The sequence below is a fragment of the Apis mellifera genome, linkage group LG7 (assembly GCF_003254395.2).
Source record: "Apis mellifera strain DH4 linkage group LG7, Amel_HAv3.1, whole genome shotgun sequence".
NCBI classification, from domain to species: Eukaryota; Metazoa; Arthropoda; class Insecta; order Hymenoptera; family Apidae; genus Apis; species Apis mellifera.
Window position 1 is genome coordinate 1,780,905 of NC_037644.1, and position 17,932 is coordinate 1,798,836.

At 34.6% G+C, this 17,932-nt stretch overlaps 1 protein-coding gene across 5 annotated transcripts in view; it reads right to left on the reverse strand.

The window, feature by feature from the left end:
* Positions 1-17,932, reverse strand: part of LOC411234 (aryl hydrocarbon receptor nuclear translocator homolog) — a 46,960-nt gene that overhangs the window by 13,604 nt on the left and 15,424 nt on the right. For all 5 annotated transcript variants that reach the window (XM_394708.7, XM_006558797.3, XM_006558795.3 and 2 more), the window contains one exon: positions 10,042-10,122. In XM_394708.7, coding sequence (XP_394708.4) covers positions 10,042-10,122 — 81 coding nt within the window. The remainder of the gene's footprint in view (positions 1-10,041; positions 10,123-17,932) is intronic.

Genomic DNA, 17,932 nt, shown 5'->3' on the forward strand with positions numbered 1-17,932 from the left:
AACGTCTGATTTGGTATTCTTTATTTAATAATGTAATTATTATATATTCCTAGGCTTAGTTTCTTTTTTTTTTTGATTTTTATACGTGACTTCGAAATTTAAGGATTAAAAACAATTTTAGGAATCAAGTATCGTATCAAAAGATCGATTAAAATAATTCTCAATATAACTAAATTTCTTTAAAAATAATTTCTTCACTAAATTTCTTTTAAAATAATTAAATATTCGAGGAATCTATTTACCTGATTCTTCCTTCCCCTAATATTGGATTATAAAATCTCAAAGAATATAAAAATTGAAAAATTTTGAAAAAGTCTACTCACTTCTAAACTCGTTAATCCTTCGAGCTTGAATTATAAACTATTAATAAAAATATAAACGCATATATGAACGAAGAAAAACTATTCATTTATTTATTATTTAAATTAATTTATTTATCCTTAAACGTAGGATGAGAAACTTTTTCCAAACAGCTTCATAACCGAAAACTGGTTATCCACGAAAATAAATAATTACTTATTTATTATTTAAACTACTTTATTTATCCTTAAACGTAGGATGAGAAACTTTTTCCAAACTCCTTCATAACCGAAAACTATCCACGAAAATAAATAACTACTTATTTATTATTTAAACTATTTTATTTATCCTTAAACATAGGATGAGAAACTTTTTCCAAATTCCTTCATAACCGAAAACTGCTTATCCACGAAAATAAATAACTACTTATTTATTATTTAAACTACTTTATTTATCCTTAAACGTAGGATGAGAAACTTTTTTCTTCCAAACTCCTTCATAACCGAAAACTGGTTATCCACGAATGGGACCGGCCACGTCCCATTGATAAGCGTGATCAGCGCCGGCCAATAAATCCTGACACGATCCACCTATCGAGAAAAAAAGGGGTATCGGGTGAAACCACAATTTCAGACCTCCCCTGTTATTACCGCTACCAAAGGGTAACCGGCGCGCGCGCCCTCCTTCCCCGCCGCTTTCTACGGTAATTGTCGGCCCACCAATCGTAAATTTAATGGCATTTAATTCCTGATAATTTCCAGTCGAACGTATGCCATGAATCTGAAGAAAAACACGCGCGAGCGAAGAGAACTGCGAGACCATCCTGTATTTCGTTACAATAAACTTTTGTTAAAAAATAATAATATTCCTCTTTTGTTTAGAATGGATGAATAATCGTACAAAATTTCTAGTACAATTTATGAATGTTTTATCTAATTACTAATATAAGAGATTTATTTATTTCGAAGAAGGAATAATAATAAAAAAAAAATTCGAACTATGAAAGAATTCGAAACAAATCGGATATATTATATGAAATAGATGAATGAAACTCGTTTATTTTCTAGACCTGGTTGTATCCGGGTGTGTTTCTTTCTTGGGTATGGGGAGTCTCGCTCGGTTACGGGGGCTACGGAGCCTCCTTTTCTGTTTTTACTACCGAGATAAGACCCTCCATCTCGTTTCAGGTCCATCAGGAACTATTATCTCATGCTTATTCCACTCGTCCATTCCGTTCCATTCGAGATGCGATCATTTTCTATCATCCTGTACCCTTCCTTTTTTTCTTTCCTGCGTCCAACGTGATCGGAGTTAATATTTATCGCCTGGTTGATTTTATTCTGTTATAATTCAAAGGAAACTGATATATGTTATACGTGATATTGTTTATCCTCTTAATTTTCTCTTTAACAAATTTTTGAGCTTGTTAAATTGAATGAAATTCGAATTTGTGCATTTAAAATACCTTTTGAAGGTATTCCAGGTACTTTAAATCGAGTTTCTTTTCTCTTTTTTTTTCAATGGTCGCTTTTAGACTTTTAGGTTTTGGACTCCAAGGTAAAATATGGCCGTGGTTGACGCGAGGCTGATGTGTTCGTGAGCATTGACCTCTTGTTAAGTTCCGCGTCTAGGACGTCCACCCCGTCTCAAACACCGCCGCGACCCCGTGTGGGAAAAATTGTGTTCTCCACTTTGCTTCGCGGTGGAAAGGCCTGCTTCGAGTCGGTAAAACCATATACGATAATTAATTACAAGATGAAAAATCAGAATTAAGGGATCAAAACGATATTTAATCTTCGAAATTTTCCAAATATTTCCTCCCAATCATGCTTCTCAACTAGAAGATCAAAACTTGACTTAAAATGAAATTTTCCAAATATTTTCTCCCAATATCATAAGTTCCATAAATATTTTCCATAAATATCATCATGCTTCTCAACTAGAAGATAAAAACTTGTATCTCTCGATCAAAAATCAGAATTAAGGAGTCAAAACGATATTTAATCCTTGAAATTTTCCCTGACATCATAAGTTCCATAAATATCTTCCATAAATATCATCAACTAGAAGATAGAAACTTGTATTTCTCGATCAAAAATTAGAATTAAGGAATCAGAATTATATTTAATCCTCGAAATTTTCCAAATATCCTCCCAACATCATAAGTTCCATAAATATCCATAAATATTATCATGTTTCTCAACTAGAAGATAAAAACTTGTATCTCTCGATCAAAAATCAGAATTAAGGAGTTTTTATCCTTGAAATTTTCCCTGACATCATAAGTTCCATAAATATCTTCCATAAATATCATCAACTAGAAGATAAAAATTTGTATCTCTCGATCAAAAATCAAAATTAAGGAGTCAAAACGATATTTAATTCTTGAAATTTTCCCTGACATCATAAGTTCCATAAATATCTTCTATAAATATTATCAACTAGAAAATAAAAACTTGTATTTCTCGATCAAAAATCAGAATTAAGGAATCAGAATGATAATTGTTCATTCTCGAAATTTTCCAAATATTTTCTCCCATTATAAATATCTTCTCAACTTATATATCCATACTTTCCACTTTTCCCTAAAAAAAAAAATTAACGATGAAATCCTAGTCTAAGTTCAAACATCTTACGAATCCAAAAATACGTGTCTCTCCCTTCATCCCCTTTAAATTTAAAAAAAAAAATCCAATTTAAAACACCAGACATTGTTCCATTTATCCTTACCAACCCTCTTCCACACAATATTTCCCCGAGATCGTCATACACGTCTCTCGATGGTCCTATCCTTCCGCGTTGCAAGTTCTCTCTCTCTCTCTCTCCTCCTCGGAAATCGGCGACGCGGGGCCGCTATTTAAAAGAGGCCAGGGCGCCTTAAAGCGCGGGTATAAAGCGGGGTATGTAGAGGAGTCGCGGGGCGGGGAGACGGAAGAGGAACGCGATCCAACGAGAGCAGGACGGAGAGAACCTCCTGGGTCAAGGGTCAGACGTTCCGAAGTTGCCCGCTCGCTCCGTGGGTCCAGCGAACGATATACAGGGTGCTCTCGCCGTTGCACCGGCGTTGCTTGCGCTTTTCACGCGATTCCTTTCCTTTTATATTTTCTTTTTTTATTTTCCTCTTCAAAATTATCGTCGAACGAATGATTTGATGCGACGAATAATCGTCGAATAATTCGATTTTAATATTTAATGGATTTATTTATATATTATAAATAAATTGTTGATGATTTTTTATTAAATAATGCAAATAATAATGGTGTTTGAATTTGTAATAAATTATAAATTGAAAGTTTTATTTTCAGATAGGATTTATTTTTCATTGGAATCATTTTCTAACCTCTTCTATGTCCTCCTCCTCTTCGTCGAATCAAGTAATATTATCATCCTTGAGATACTTTCGTAAAGAAAATTATTAAATAATGCAAACTGTTTAAATTTGTGGGATAGATCGTCTCGAGTTGACTTGAAGAAAGTTTTATTTTCAAATACGATTTATTTTTAATTGGAATCATTTTCTAACCTCTTCTACGCCCTCCTCCTCTTCATCGAATGGAATCAATGAAGAGGATATTATCATATTATCATCCTTGAGATACTTTCGTAAAGAAAATTATTAAATAATGCAAATTGTTTAAATTTGTGGGATAAATTGATAGATCGTCTTGAGTTGATTTGAAGAAAGTTTTATTTTCAAATACGATTTATTTTTAATTGGAATCATTTTCTAACCTCTTCTATGTCCTTCTCCTCTTCGTCGAATGGAATCAAGTAATCCGTTTATCATCCTTGAGATATTTTCATTTTATTAGAGTATTAGAGAAAATTATTAAATAATGCAAATAATAATGGTGTTTGAATTTGTAATAAATTATAAATTGAAAGTTTTATTTTCAGATAGGATTTATTTTTCATTGGAATCATTTTCTAACCTCTTCTATGTCCTCCTCCTCTTCGTCGAATCAAGTAATATTATCATCCTTGAGATACTTTCGTAAAGAAAATTATTAAATAATGCAAACTATTTAAATTTGTGGGATAAAATGATAGATTGTCTCGAGTTGACTTGAAGAAAGTTTTATTTTCAGATAGAATTTATTTTTCATTGGAATCATTTTCTAATTTCTTCTATATCCTCCTCCTCTTCGTCATTCGAGTAATATTATCATCCTTGAGATACTTTCATTTTACACGCATCCGCAAGGCCCAACACGAGTAGGGAAGGAAAGGTCCACCCCGTATATCGATTTCTGCATTACGATGATACAAAGTCGGTACTGAAATGCACGTACCGCACACATAAAATCGTTCTAAGGGGGGAAAAAACGAGTTCCCCGACACACGCGAGGGTACGTACACGTAGATCCACGTGTACCACGCGCACGTAGATAGCAAAACGAGATCGCGGGGAGATCTCGGCCGACGAGTCGTCGTCGTCGTCGTCGTCATCGATATTACGAAGGCAATCCTATAAATGACAACGTCCGCGCCGCGAATTATGGATTCGTCTAACGATCGACGGAGTGTACATACGAGCTCCGTGTCGATAGAACTATATATATATATATATATATATATATCTTTCCTCCCTCGTTCGAACAATGAATTATGAATCGACTGAGGAGCGTTTAATGCGATCCTATTCGTTATCAAATATATTCGAGCCGTGGACGTATGCTAACGAGCCGTGGACATCGATTGATTTATACCAAATCTTAATATTCCGAACGCTAATGGATATCCCGGATGCTCGTCTCGCGGAAATGATCGATCGATATATATTTCTCTTTTCTTTCTTTCTTTCTTATCTAAATGGAAATAAATTGTTTATTATAATTTGAAAATGATGATTATTTATTTTTGTAATTTTTCTGATATTTTAAGAATTTAAGATTCGAGGATTAATCTTGGTGGGGTGGAAGATGACAGGTATCTTTGAATTTTCGACGAGGATGGATCATATAATAAGTTGATAGATGGATCGATCAGATTAAAATCAAATAATATGTATATATAAGTTCAAAGTTGGGAGATATTGCAGGGTGAAACAATGATGATTTCACGGCGAGGAGAGTGTAATATTTTTTTTTTATAATATTAGAAAGAATAAAAAAAATCCACTTTCAATACGAAAACAACACAATAAGAAAATTGATCAAGAACCTTGGCACATTACCATCGGTTAATAAAAGTGTCACCAATCGCGCCTGCGTTCTGTGTACTATGTCATAAACAGGCTCATAAAATAATAGAATGTCGGAATAGGCAATTTCGCGTCGAATATGCGATTCGTTGAGTGCCGTTTAAATCATTTTCGAACGAAGATGTTATAATCTCGGCGAGAGTCGAACGATAAATTTACTCCCACCTTCAAGTTTACTGCTGTGCAACCGTAACTTGACCAATTGATCGTTTCAATAGTTCTACTTTGACCCTATATACACGATCTTTTATAAAAGTTCGAACGTGCTAGAAGAGCTAATCTTTTTTCTTTCCTTTTTTTTAAATCCATAAACCAACATAATCGATACATAATCCTTGAAAATTATCATAAATAATTAATTATCGTATAGTATATGTATATACATCTGTGCTAATTAATTCAACTTCTTGCTTCCTATCTAGATAATTATACATATATAATTATACATTTCCATCAATATATAATTGTATTAAATCTCGAAAATAATTTGTAAAAAAGGAAGGAAAGAAAGAAAAAAAAAAGGATATTTCTCTTATATAACTACAGGTTATACAGAGGATAAACAGAGGATAAACGACGATTTTGAAATTCTTCTTTGCTATTTTTCAAATACGCTCCTCTCTTTATTCATTTTGTCATTGAACACCATTAACCGTACGTCTTATAATTCCATTATGCTTGGCAAGACCAGGCCTGACATTATAGATAATGGAAGACCGTAAGGATTTAATGACTGTAACCAGCTTGAAAATCATTTCCATCGGTAAATCCTGATTTTTTTTTCTCGTTCAAATAATATTTCTCTATTATCCCCACGCGCAATGAAACATCTTATCGCGTTTACGGCTTCCAATAAAATTGCATCTCGAATTGTTCTCCGTCTCTTTTCCATGACCGCCGCACTTCTTTCTCGATCGAACAATTAAAAGAAAAAAAAAAGACAGAAAGAAAGAAAAAAAAACCAACTAAAAGCTTTAAAATTAGTTTTTCAATTTCAATCCTCATCTTCTTTTTTTTCCATTTCGTTTCATCTCAGCAACAAAGGATCAGAGATCTAAAAACTTCCTCTTACCAACTTTAAACTCACAAATTCCCCCCTTTTGCAACTTCGAAGCATCCGTTTAAACAGAAAGAGAGAGAGAGAGAGAAATTACACAGCCGACATCATTGCAGCGCCGAAAACAGCGGTGGAAAGGAAGAAAATGGTGGAACGAGTATAAGAGGGTTGGCTTGCGGCGGGAGGCGGTAATTGCGTTATTAAGTTGAAAGTGAGGTGCTCGAGAGCGACATCGCAGCCACAACTTTTCCATGAAACGCGTACCAGTGGCCATACCTGCAATCACTACTCCCTCTAGTTTCCCCTTGAGCCGGGGCGAATGCAAAATACAAAGCAAATTCCACCTTTGCCTCTCCCTCTCTCCCTCTCTCTCTCTCTCTCTTGTCCACCGCCGAGTATACCTTTGGATCGAGGATTGGATGTTGCATTCGAGTTCCTTCGAGATGGGATTACGTCTTCTTTCAAACTGCTTCTTCTTCTCGAAGCGGCGAGTTGTAGGCGGTGGTTTCGTCGTTTTTACGGAAGATTGTTCCTTCTTCCCTTTTCCTTCTTCGGGGGAATTGGGGGATGAATTTGTATGTAAAAGCGATTGTACACTTGTCGTTCGAATATTATCAATCTTATGGTATCGAGCGTAGAAGAAAATAAATTTATCTCACCGTAAAATTTCAACTATCATTTAACTTCTCTTATTCGTTTAAAGAAAAATTCCATCTATACCTCAAACCTAATTTTCTTCCATATAAAATATTCCAATCCATATACGAATCTCAAAGCATCACATCGCCATTTGAAGAAAATTTCGCCCGTGAAAAAATTCCATACCTCAAACCTAATTTTCTTCTATATAAAATATTTCCAATCTATACACGAATCAATGCATCACCTGAAGAAAATTTCGCCCGATTAATTTATTCGTCGCTCTAAACGAAACGTGAAAAAATACCTCAAACCTAATTTTCTTCTATATAAAATATTTCCAATCCTTTCATACACCTGAAGAAAATTTCGATTAATTTATTCGTTGGAAAAGAAAAAACCATTTCGTCGCTCTTCCATCTACACTACTCAAATCTAATTTTCCTCTATAAAATATTCCAAATATTTCCAATCCCTCCATATTAATTTATTCGTCGCTCTGAACGAAACGTGAATTCTCTTATTCCTTTAAAAAAATTCTATCAAACCTAATTCTCTTCCATGTAAAATATTTCCAATACACGAATCAAAACATCACCTGAAGAAAATTTCGCTTAATTCATTCATTGCTTTTATTCCTTTAAAAGAATTCCATCTCCATACAAACCTAATTTTCTTCCTTATAAAATATTTCCAATACACGAATCAAAGCATCACCTGAAGAAAATTTCGCTTAATTCATTCATTGCTCTTATTCCTTTAAAAGAATTCCATCTCCATACAAACCTAATTTTCTTCCTTATAAAATATTTCCAATACACGAATCAAAGCATCACATCGTCATCCAAAGAAAACATCGCTCGATTAATTTATTCGTCGCTCTGAACGTGAAAAAATTCCATATCTCAAACCTAATTTTCTTTCATACAAAATATTTCCAATCCATACACGAATCAATGCATCACCTGAAGAAAATTTCGCTCGATTAATTCATTCATTGCTCTTATTAAAAAAAATTCCATAAAAACATTATATTATATTCCATACAAATATTAATTTATTCCTTGCTCTGAACGAAACGTGAATTCTCTTATTCCTTTAAAAAGATTCTATCAAATCTAATTCTCTTTCACACAAAATATTTCCAATTCATACACGAATCTCAAAGCATCACAACGCCACCTGAAGAAAATTTCGTCCGATTAATTTATTCATTGCTCTTATTCCTTTAAAAAAATTCCATAAAAACATTATATTATATTCCATACAAATATTAATTTATTCCTTGCTCTGAACAAAACATGAATTCTCTTATTCCTTTAAAAAAATTCCATCTTCATACAAACCTAATTTCCTTTCATACAAAATATTTCCAATCCATATACGAATCTCAAAGCATCACATCGCCACCCGAAGAAAATTTCGCCGACTTTCGATGATTAATTTATTCGTCGCTATCTGAACGAAATCTGAATTAATCTCCACGATCTCGATTTATTCGGAAGGGTATCGCGGCGTAGATATCGCGAGATAGCTCGATGTGTCTTCGCCGCGGATGGGACTTTGCGCGCGTACAAGTGGGCCCGGTGTTCCCACGCTGGAGCAGCCTGGAGGGCTTCCCATTCCGCTATCGACTCACATTGGCGGGTATCATGTAGGTATGTATGTATCTTCGTACTTGGCCGGCCATGTACAGGGTGTACCGGTGGAACATATTGGCCCACGATTTCGTGAGACGAATTAACAATCACGTCCTCCGGTATCGGGGCAGGGAGGGGCGAGAGCTCTCTCTCTCTCTCTCTCTCTCTCTCCTTCCCTTCTTTTCATCTCCTTTCCTTCTTTCGCATTCGTCAAACCGAAGTTAAATTTGTTGTCGAACATAGAGGAGGACAAGCAGTTTTCGATCACTCGAGCTGTTTTGATCATCCTTCCCGAGGAACGTACGCTGATTGTATTCGAATCTCTCTCTGTTCCACGGTTCAGTTGATGGATTTTTATATCGTTTTCTCGATTGTTAATAACAGAGATGAGTTTGTTGAAAAATGATATAAGCATATCTTCTATGCTTAATATAATAAAGAAAGTTTTTGAAAGAGATATGCAACAAGGATAAAGTATTTATTCTTATACGCGAGTTATATAAATAAAAATAATGATCTTTCGAAGAAGATTTTTAGATTATTGTTATCTATAGATTGGGAAATGAATCGATATAAAAGATTCGAGATCTAAGATTTCTTGAATGTATTATCATCGAAGATAATAAAAAAAAAAATGTCTAATCAATATAAATCTTCTATCACAGTTTCTCATTTTATATAAATAATTTAGATGCTAATTTTTACAGTGTTACTGATGTATGACGTTCCATTAATTCTTTTTAAGATAAAATTATATTATCATCGCGGCAATTTGGTATCGTTGATTTATTACAATTGATTCGAGTAAAAAAGGCGGGAAAATTAAATCTCGATTAATCCCATAATAATGTTTCTTCTTTGGAAGAAATCCAACGCGCGTAAAAATAATTACCTTCCATTTTTCAATTTCCTTTCTCCCCTCTGTACAATTTAATATTCTTTTCCAATAATATCTGAAACTATTTCTAATTATTTCGAAATCGTACGACGAACAATTCGATAATCAGATTTTTTTCTGACTCAAAACCAACAATATTTATTGAATGTCTATTCCCAACAGATAAAAATCTAGGAATAGAACGCACATAGAAAAAAAAAAAAAGAAAGAAAGAGAGAAAGAAAATGTTTAACCCATTCACCGACTCCTCTCATTTATTATCGTATAAGACGAAGAGCATGCACAAGTCGAGCCTGACACTCACCTCGCAAATCTTTCTTTGTCCTGTACATTCTCGTTCTCCAACCTTCTATATTTACACCCACTGGGATCATCCTCGTCGGATCTGTAAAGATATGAGCATTTAGAATAACGTGTAATTATACAGTTATTTGCATTCGTCATCACGATAGGAAATTTATAATAATACTCTTATAGAAGAACTTTGTGATATTCTTCGTAAACAAAATCGTATATCATTATTAACATGAAAAATTAAAAAAGCAAAGATCAAATTATAATCCCAAATCCTGGAAGATTTATCAAAATAATATCAATATACGTATCCTCCATAAGTTCTTGTAAATTTCTAAGAATTTCAAAGAAAATTTATCATCGTTTATGGATCGAGTTATAATCTATCACTCGTCGATCAATTACGAATAATTCGCGATAAAATTCCTCGACCAAATCTTATCTATCTTATTTAATGCAAGGACGATTAGATTAATATTATCCGCGTGAAAGATAAAAAAAAGAAAGAAATAAGCACGTGGCAATCGGCCATTGCCGATCCGATCGATGTAGGTTCGACTCGTTGCGCAAAAAGTCAGGCGAAAAACTCCTCTTCCCCGTACGACCTTCGTTGTTGGGGAACATCGTTCACCGAGGTCCATCTCTGCCGTTCTTCGAACCATCGAATATTCCGCGTACGTAGCGAATAAATGTCGCGTCGCCGATACGCCGTAGTGTAATCACTTCCGGATTACCAAACGCGACACGGCCACGTTACAAAATTGGCCGTCGCCTATCCAACTTCCCCAAATCTAGAGCGTATCGTGTAACAGTAAGCGCGAATATTCCTCATGTAATATTCACGCTAGCATTCTGCTCTCTATAACACAACCACGTGGTCACCACGTATAGTTGAATATGGATTCCTTTTTCTTTTTATCTAAGATAAACGATTTATCTTATCTTGAGATATGGTAGATGATAATCTTAAATTTGTTTCTTGTATCTTCATAACAGCGAATTTTAATTCGCAATTACCAAAGTATCGTATTGAATGTAATTGGTAATCAATTGGTAGCATGTATATTCTTCATACGAATTTTAATTCGTAATTTCGTACTAAAGTATTGTAAAGTATTGTATTGAATGTAATTATCAAATGGTAGCATGTATATTCTTCATACGAATTTTAATTCGTAATTTCGTACGAAAGTATTGTAAAGTATTGATGTAATTATCAATTGGTAGCATATATTTCATAAGAGCGAATTTTAATTCGTAATTTCGTACGAAAGTATTATAAAGTATTGTATTGAATGTAATTATCAATTGGTAATGTACGATATACTTCATAAGAGCGAATTTTAATTTCGAAAGTATTGTAAAGTATTGTATTGAATGTAATTATCAATTGGTAGCATGTACGATATACTTCGTAAGAGCAAATTTTAATTTCGTACGAAAGTATTGTAAAGTATTGTATTGAATGTAATTATCAATTGGTAGCATATATATTCTTCATAAGAGCGAATTTTAATTCGTAATTTCGTACGAAAATATTATAAAGTATTGTATTGAATGTAATTCGTAATTTTTACGAATTATAATTTACGAAAGTATTGTAAAGTATTGTATTGAATTGTATGTAATTATCAATTGGTAGCATGTATATATTTCATAAGAGCGAATTTTAATTCGTAATTTCGTATTTGAATGCAATTATTAATTGGTAGCATGTATATACTTCATAAGAGCGAATTTTAATTCGTAATTTCGAAAGTATTGTAAAATATCGTATTGAATGTAATTATCAATTGGTAGCATGTATATTCTTCATAAGAGTGAATTTTAATTCGTAATTTCGTACGAAAGTATTGTAAAATATCGTATTGAATGTAATTATCAATTAGTAGCATGTATATTCTTCATAGCGAATTTTAATTCGTAATTTCGTATTTGAATGCAATTATCAATTGATAGCATATACGATATACTTTTATATGATATTTATATTTGATTCGTTTTTGCGCGAAAATTCACGAATAAATTCTTCTTATTGTTGATTTATTCGCATATGCATCATAGGATTACACATTGTTGAGTATCATACGTATGTACTTATTTAATCAGGATACTTTGCTTTTTACTATCTTCAATATCGAGATAATATACATATCTCTTCAATCGTGACGATCTTCTCGAAATTTCGAGAGATAAGAAAAATGAAAAACGAAATAAATAAACCACGATAATATATAAGAAATTAAGGAAAATTAAGGACAGTAAGGAAAAAAAAAAAATACCGTACAAAGAAAGTTATATTATCGCATAAATCCCTTATTGACATCTCGTTACCGGGTCCGTCACTCAACTCTTGTTCCCTCGATCGAGCTCGATCGGTATTAACCACGGGATAGAAAATTATACTCCCATTGGAGGTTGGCGGTACACACATAGAAATCCTATATCGTCAGTCTATTACAGCAGCATGAACGCGCGCGCGCGCGCGAGCGCGAGCACTCGGGTGATGTACGCCTCTGACCCTGAGCGAAAAACCGAGTTCCCCTTCCTCTACCCCCTCCCTCTATCCCCCCTTCTTCTTTTTCTCTTTCTTTGCCCCGGCGAACGTTACGCCGAGCTACAGCCAGCATCTGCCCCCCACCACCGCGCCCAAGTAACGGAGAGTCAGGGTGGGGGTGGTGTAGGGCCCGCAGTGTATCCGGGTACAACGAGAAGGCCCCATATTCCTTCACCGTTCCCCTTCCCTACTCCCCTTTCCCCTCCCTCTTTTTTTCTATACTCGTGTGTTTGTACCCGCTTTCAACCTCTTTTTCTCTGTGCTCTCCTTTTTTTTCTCTTTCCTTCTCTCTTTCTTTTCCCTCGACCAAGTGGACGAGACAAGGAGAGGTGATAGGAGACTTATGGAGCACGCGACGAATGCGGTACTATTACGTCGATTTAACGTATTTATGGTGGGATTTATGGTTGGTAGCTAGGCGTCCCTTGGATATGGACGGTGGAAGGGTTTTTGGGAGATTCTTTGAGATTGGTGAACGTTGGTTTCTTATGGGATCGTTTGGGTTTCAAGTGATTCTTTATTACGTTTTATAGAATTGGTTGGATTGTTTAAGATTGTTGTTACGATTTTCGGGAGAGATATTTTCGGAATTTGATTTTTTTGGAAAATTATTTCTCAATTATTTCCAGGGAAAGATAATATAATTTTTGGGAAGAATAACTTTCTCCGAATGTGTTCCTTCGATTCCTGGAAATCACGCGGAGATGTTGCTTTTTATTTTAATAATTTATAACCCAACGTTTGGTGAACGTGTTGCAAGTTGTCGGCTACGACATTTTGGATATCGATCGTAGAACATGGTGAAAGTGTCTATAGTGCCTAGTGATTCAGAGGGGGACCCCGGCGCACGTGTAGATTTTGCAGTCAGATCACAAATCTCTGTATTTCTCGGATCTTGGAGCATTCGATAATTTGTAGCCGCGAACGCCGTGGGAATGGAGCACCTATTCCGATTTTTATCTCCTTTATCGGGGCGGTAAATCATCGGAAAGAGGTACAACACAGATAGATCCCCGCGCGTTAGAAAACGAGGAAATATCGCGGCTTCAACCCTCCCCTTGTCGCGCCAGTTTCGTTCCTTTATTTTCCTTTATTCTTCCTATTCGAATTTCACTTTCTCCTCTTTTTAATTCTTCCTTTTTATCCGTCCACGTGTGTTTCTTTTTATTTCATTTTAAAAAAGTTTCATTTGCTTCGATCACAAGAATAAAAGGTTCCAATGACTTCTTTCGACTCGAGGAATTAAAAAAACATAATCGAATAATATGGAAAAGAGATTGGCGACAAAAAAGTCTGTTCATCCAATGAGAAAAGATACAATTTGCAAATTGTGAATACCAAAGAAGAATGCTTCACTCTGAAACATTATTCGAGTTAGTAAAATAATAATTAACCGATTTAAAACATAAATCAGAGTAAAATTCATATACTTTTTTTTTAAAGTGCCGAGTTTATTACATAAATTCTTGAAAAATTACTTCCTCCCTCCTTTTCCTTTGTCCACGTTCATTTTAGAAAATCGCGCATAAGCCTTCTATCATCTTAACGATCTCGCAAACGCGCGATTCTCGTCCAATCCGAGTAAGCAAAAAAAAAAAGAAAAGGACGATATAATATGAACACACGTTCGTTAATCCGGGAACAGCACGTTCATAGGCCTATTATCCTGCGTACAAGGATCGTAATAATGTCTTGATAACCCTTCCTCGACCGGTTCCCTCCTTCCCTTCGTATCGCGTTGCGTTAATGAGATGCATCGTTACACGCGTATGCGATTGATCTTAACACGCGGCGAATAGCAACGCATCCGTTCATGGATTCCTGGATCGATTGACATCGAGATATATCGACGGAGAGGATAGATCGATTCGAAAAATTTGCGCCGGAGGTGCAGAATGATCGAAGGAATCTTCTTTCTTTCCTTTCTCATTCGGTATTTGATTGGTTAAGATCGATATAAGACAGGATCTCGAAAATATTATTATCGAGGTAAAAAGGTTGTTAGAATTGTTTTCTTATGCACGTTTTCTTATGATGTTGATAAATTATGGGCGAATCTAGAATAAAAATGCTTTTATATAATTTCATTCGGAGAATTTAACTTAAATTTTATTAAGTTATATTACTTTATTCGCTGTCTCGTATTTTTGAACACACGTTAGATTCTTCTAATAATATTACGAATATTAATCGTTAATAATTTATCGAAGAAATCGTGTAATTAATTTCGAATATTTTGTTATTTATGAAGAGTATAATATATATATATTCGTTGGATCACAGTTCATTTCTTGTTGCATAGGAAATATTGAAAATGTATAACAACAATGTATTACATCCACAGATAATGTAGCATTAATGGAGTAACTTCTAATAATATTAATTGTGTATCGAAGAAATCCTGTAATTAATTACGAAAGTATATTGTTATTTATGAAGAGTATAATATATATATATATTCGTTGGATCACAGTTCATTTCTTGGATAAGAAATGTTGGAAATGTATAACAACATGTATTACATTAATTTTAGTCCACGGATAATATAGCATAACTTCTAATAATATTAATTATGTATCGAAGGAATCGTATAATTAATTTATATCTTTTAGTCCACAAGTAATGTAGGAATAACTTCTAATAATATTACTTATGTATCGAAGAAATCCTGTAATTAATTATTTATGAAGAATATAATATATATATATATATATATATATATATATATTCGTTGGATCATAGTTCATTTCTTGTTGCATAGGAAATGTATAACAACAATGTATTACATTAATTTTAGTTCACAGATAATGTAGCATAACGGAGTAACTTCTAATAATATTAATATCGAAGAAATCCTGTAATTAATTATTTTGTTATTTATGAAGAGTATATATATATATAATTAAATATATATATATTTATTGGATCATAGTTCATTTCTTGTTGCATAGAAAATGTACAACAACAACGTATTACATTAATTTTACCTTTTAGTCCACAGGTAATGTAGCGTTAGGAGTTAACGGAGTAAAAACTTGGAGGAAAGATGGAAACTGTTTCTCTCAGATTTTTGACACAGCCTAGAAATTATTTGGAATATGCACAAGACGGGATCCCAACTCAATGCTTCACGGGATCGTTGATGTTAATGGCAGGGATATGTGTTCCATGTTAGATTGTCGAAACAGATACGTGTTCGACGTAGAATCTTATCGAACGGATCTTAATTGACAAAAAGCGCCTTGTTTAATCCAAGAATCCGTTAGCAACACGAGGTTACAATATATTAGCGGCTAATCCGGGCATCGTGCCGTACAAAAAGAGAAAAAGTACCAATCGAGGTTGGTATCGACAGGTCATCAGGCTCTTAACGAAGCAACGTGTATATAACAGAGCACGCTTATCCCAGAATTTATTAACCATTTATTTTACCCAAATTTTTAACGAAATTTTCTCGCTTTCTCATCCATCTCACGTTCTTTAAACATCTTCTCGTTGAGATTTCAAGTTTTCTATTACGATCTTCAAACATCTTCTCGATTACTTCGAAAACCGTGCAACGTTTCAATTCTCGTCGAGATTTCGAGTTCTCGTCACTGAAATATGCGAAAAAAAAAAAATATGGACATCAAAATAATGGGTGGAACAAAAACAGGGAGAGAGGGGAAGAGGAGTCACGTGATACGGAGAGGGCTGTGTTCAGGTTACAGTGGCGCCTTTTTGCATTTTTCCAGCCCGACACCGTGGTCACGACTTTGACCCCCTTGTCCCCCTCTGTCCCTCCCCCTTTTTCCCCACGTTGTCCGCGATCGTCCTCGTACATTTACGTTCGCCATTCCTCTACGTCCACGTGTGCTACATCCACCTAGACTCCTTCCTCTAGTACCTCCAACGCTCGCCTCGCATCTACAGTGAACACACAGTTGATCTTCACGGTGTACACAGTGTACAGAGCAAACACGGTGGGCCTCCTTTTCCCTTATTAGATACAATTTAATGAAATGCAAAGTGGCAGAAAAGAGAGAAAAAATTTTATTGTAACATGTCATTCATATTCGACTATTTACGAAGGATCTTTCTAGGTATTTGGAAAGATATTCCACAGGATGTGATAAAACTATCGAATTGTTATAAAGATAACTTATTTAAATTCTATACTGAGATTCCTCGGGACAAAAAATTGTTGTCTGTCATCTTTCACTTCCTGATCACCCTTTTCTCTTATTAGATACAATTTAATGAAATGCAAAGTGGCAGAAAAGAGAGAAAAAATTTTATTGTAACTGCTGTGTCATATTCGACTATTTACGAAGGATCTTTCTAGGTATTTGGAAAGATATTCCACAGGATGTGATAAAACTATCGAATTGTTATAAAGATAACTTATTTAAATTCTATATTGAGATTCCTCGGGACAATTTGGACAAAAAGTTGTTGTCTGCCATCTTTCACCTCCTGATCACCCTTTTCTCTTATTAGATACAATTTAATGAAATGCAAAGTGTCAGAAAAGAAAGAAAAAATTTTATAAATATGAGTAACCATCGTGTCACTCATATTTGATTATGAAGGATCTTCCTAGGCATTTGAAAAGATATTTCACAGGATGTGATATTTAAATTCTAAACTGAGATTCCTCGGAACAATTTGGACAAAAAGTTGTTGTCTGCCATCTTTCACAGTGGGCCTCCTGGGATCACCCTTTTCCTTATTAGATACAATTTAATAAAATGCAAAGTGGCAAGAAAGAGAAAAGAAATTTTATTGTAACCATCGTGTCACTCATATTTTACTACGATCTTTCTATTTAGAAAGATATTGTGTGACAAAACTATCGAACTGTTATAAAGATAACTTATTTAAATTCTATACTGAGATTCCTCAAGACAATTTGGACAAAAATTTTTGTTGTCTGCCATCTTTCGTTCCTTGGAACTTGGCAAACATTCCAAAAGAATCTTAGCAATGTAACGAATGAAACAAATGAGATCTGTACAACAATAAAATTCGTAAAGAAGAAAGAAACGTATCTCTTTTCCATCAACGTATCCAGTAGCGATCGAAGAAGAAGGAAGGCAAGCTTGAGAGAAGAAGAAAGAAAGAAAGAAGAACAGACGACACGTAACAGACGGTCGGGGGAGAAGAAGAAGAAGAAGAAGAAGAAGAAGAAGAAGAAGAAGAAGAAGAAGAAGAAGAAGAGGAAGAAGAGGGCGACAGGGGAGCGAGGGGGGCTTAATGTCCAGCGACGGTGACTAAGAATCTAACACCTATCCGATAGATAGAGTTTTTTCATTAGGAGAGAAACGGGGATCGAACGGCGGCGAGTGTTCGCATATTAAAAGGA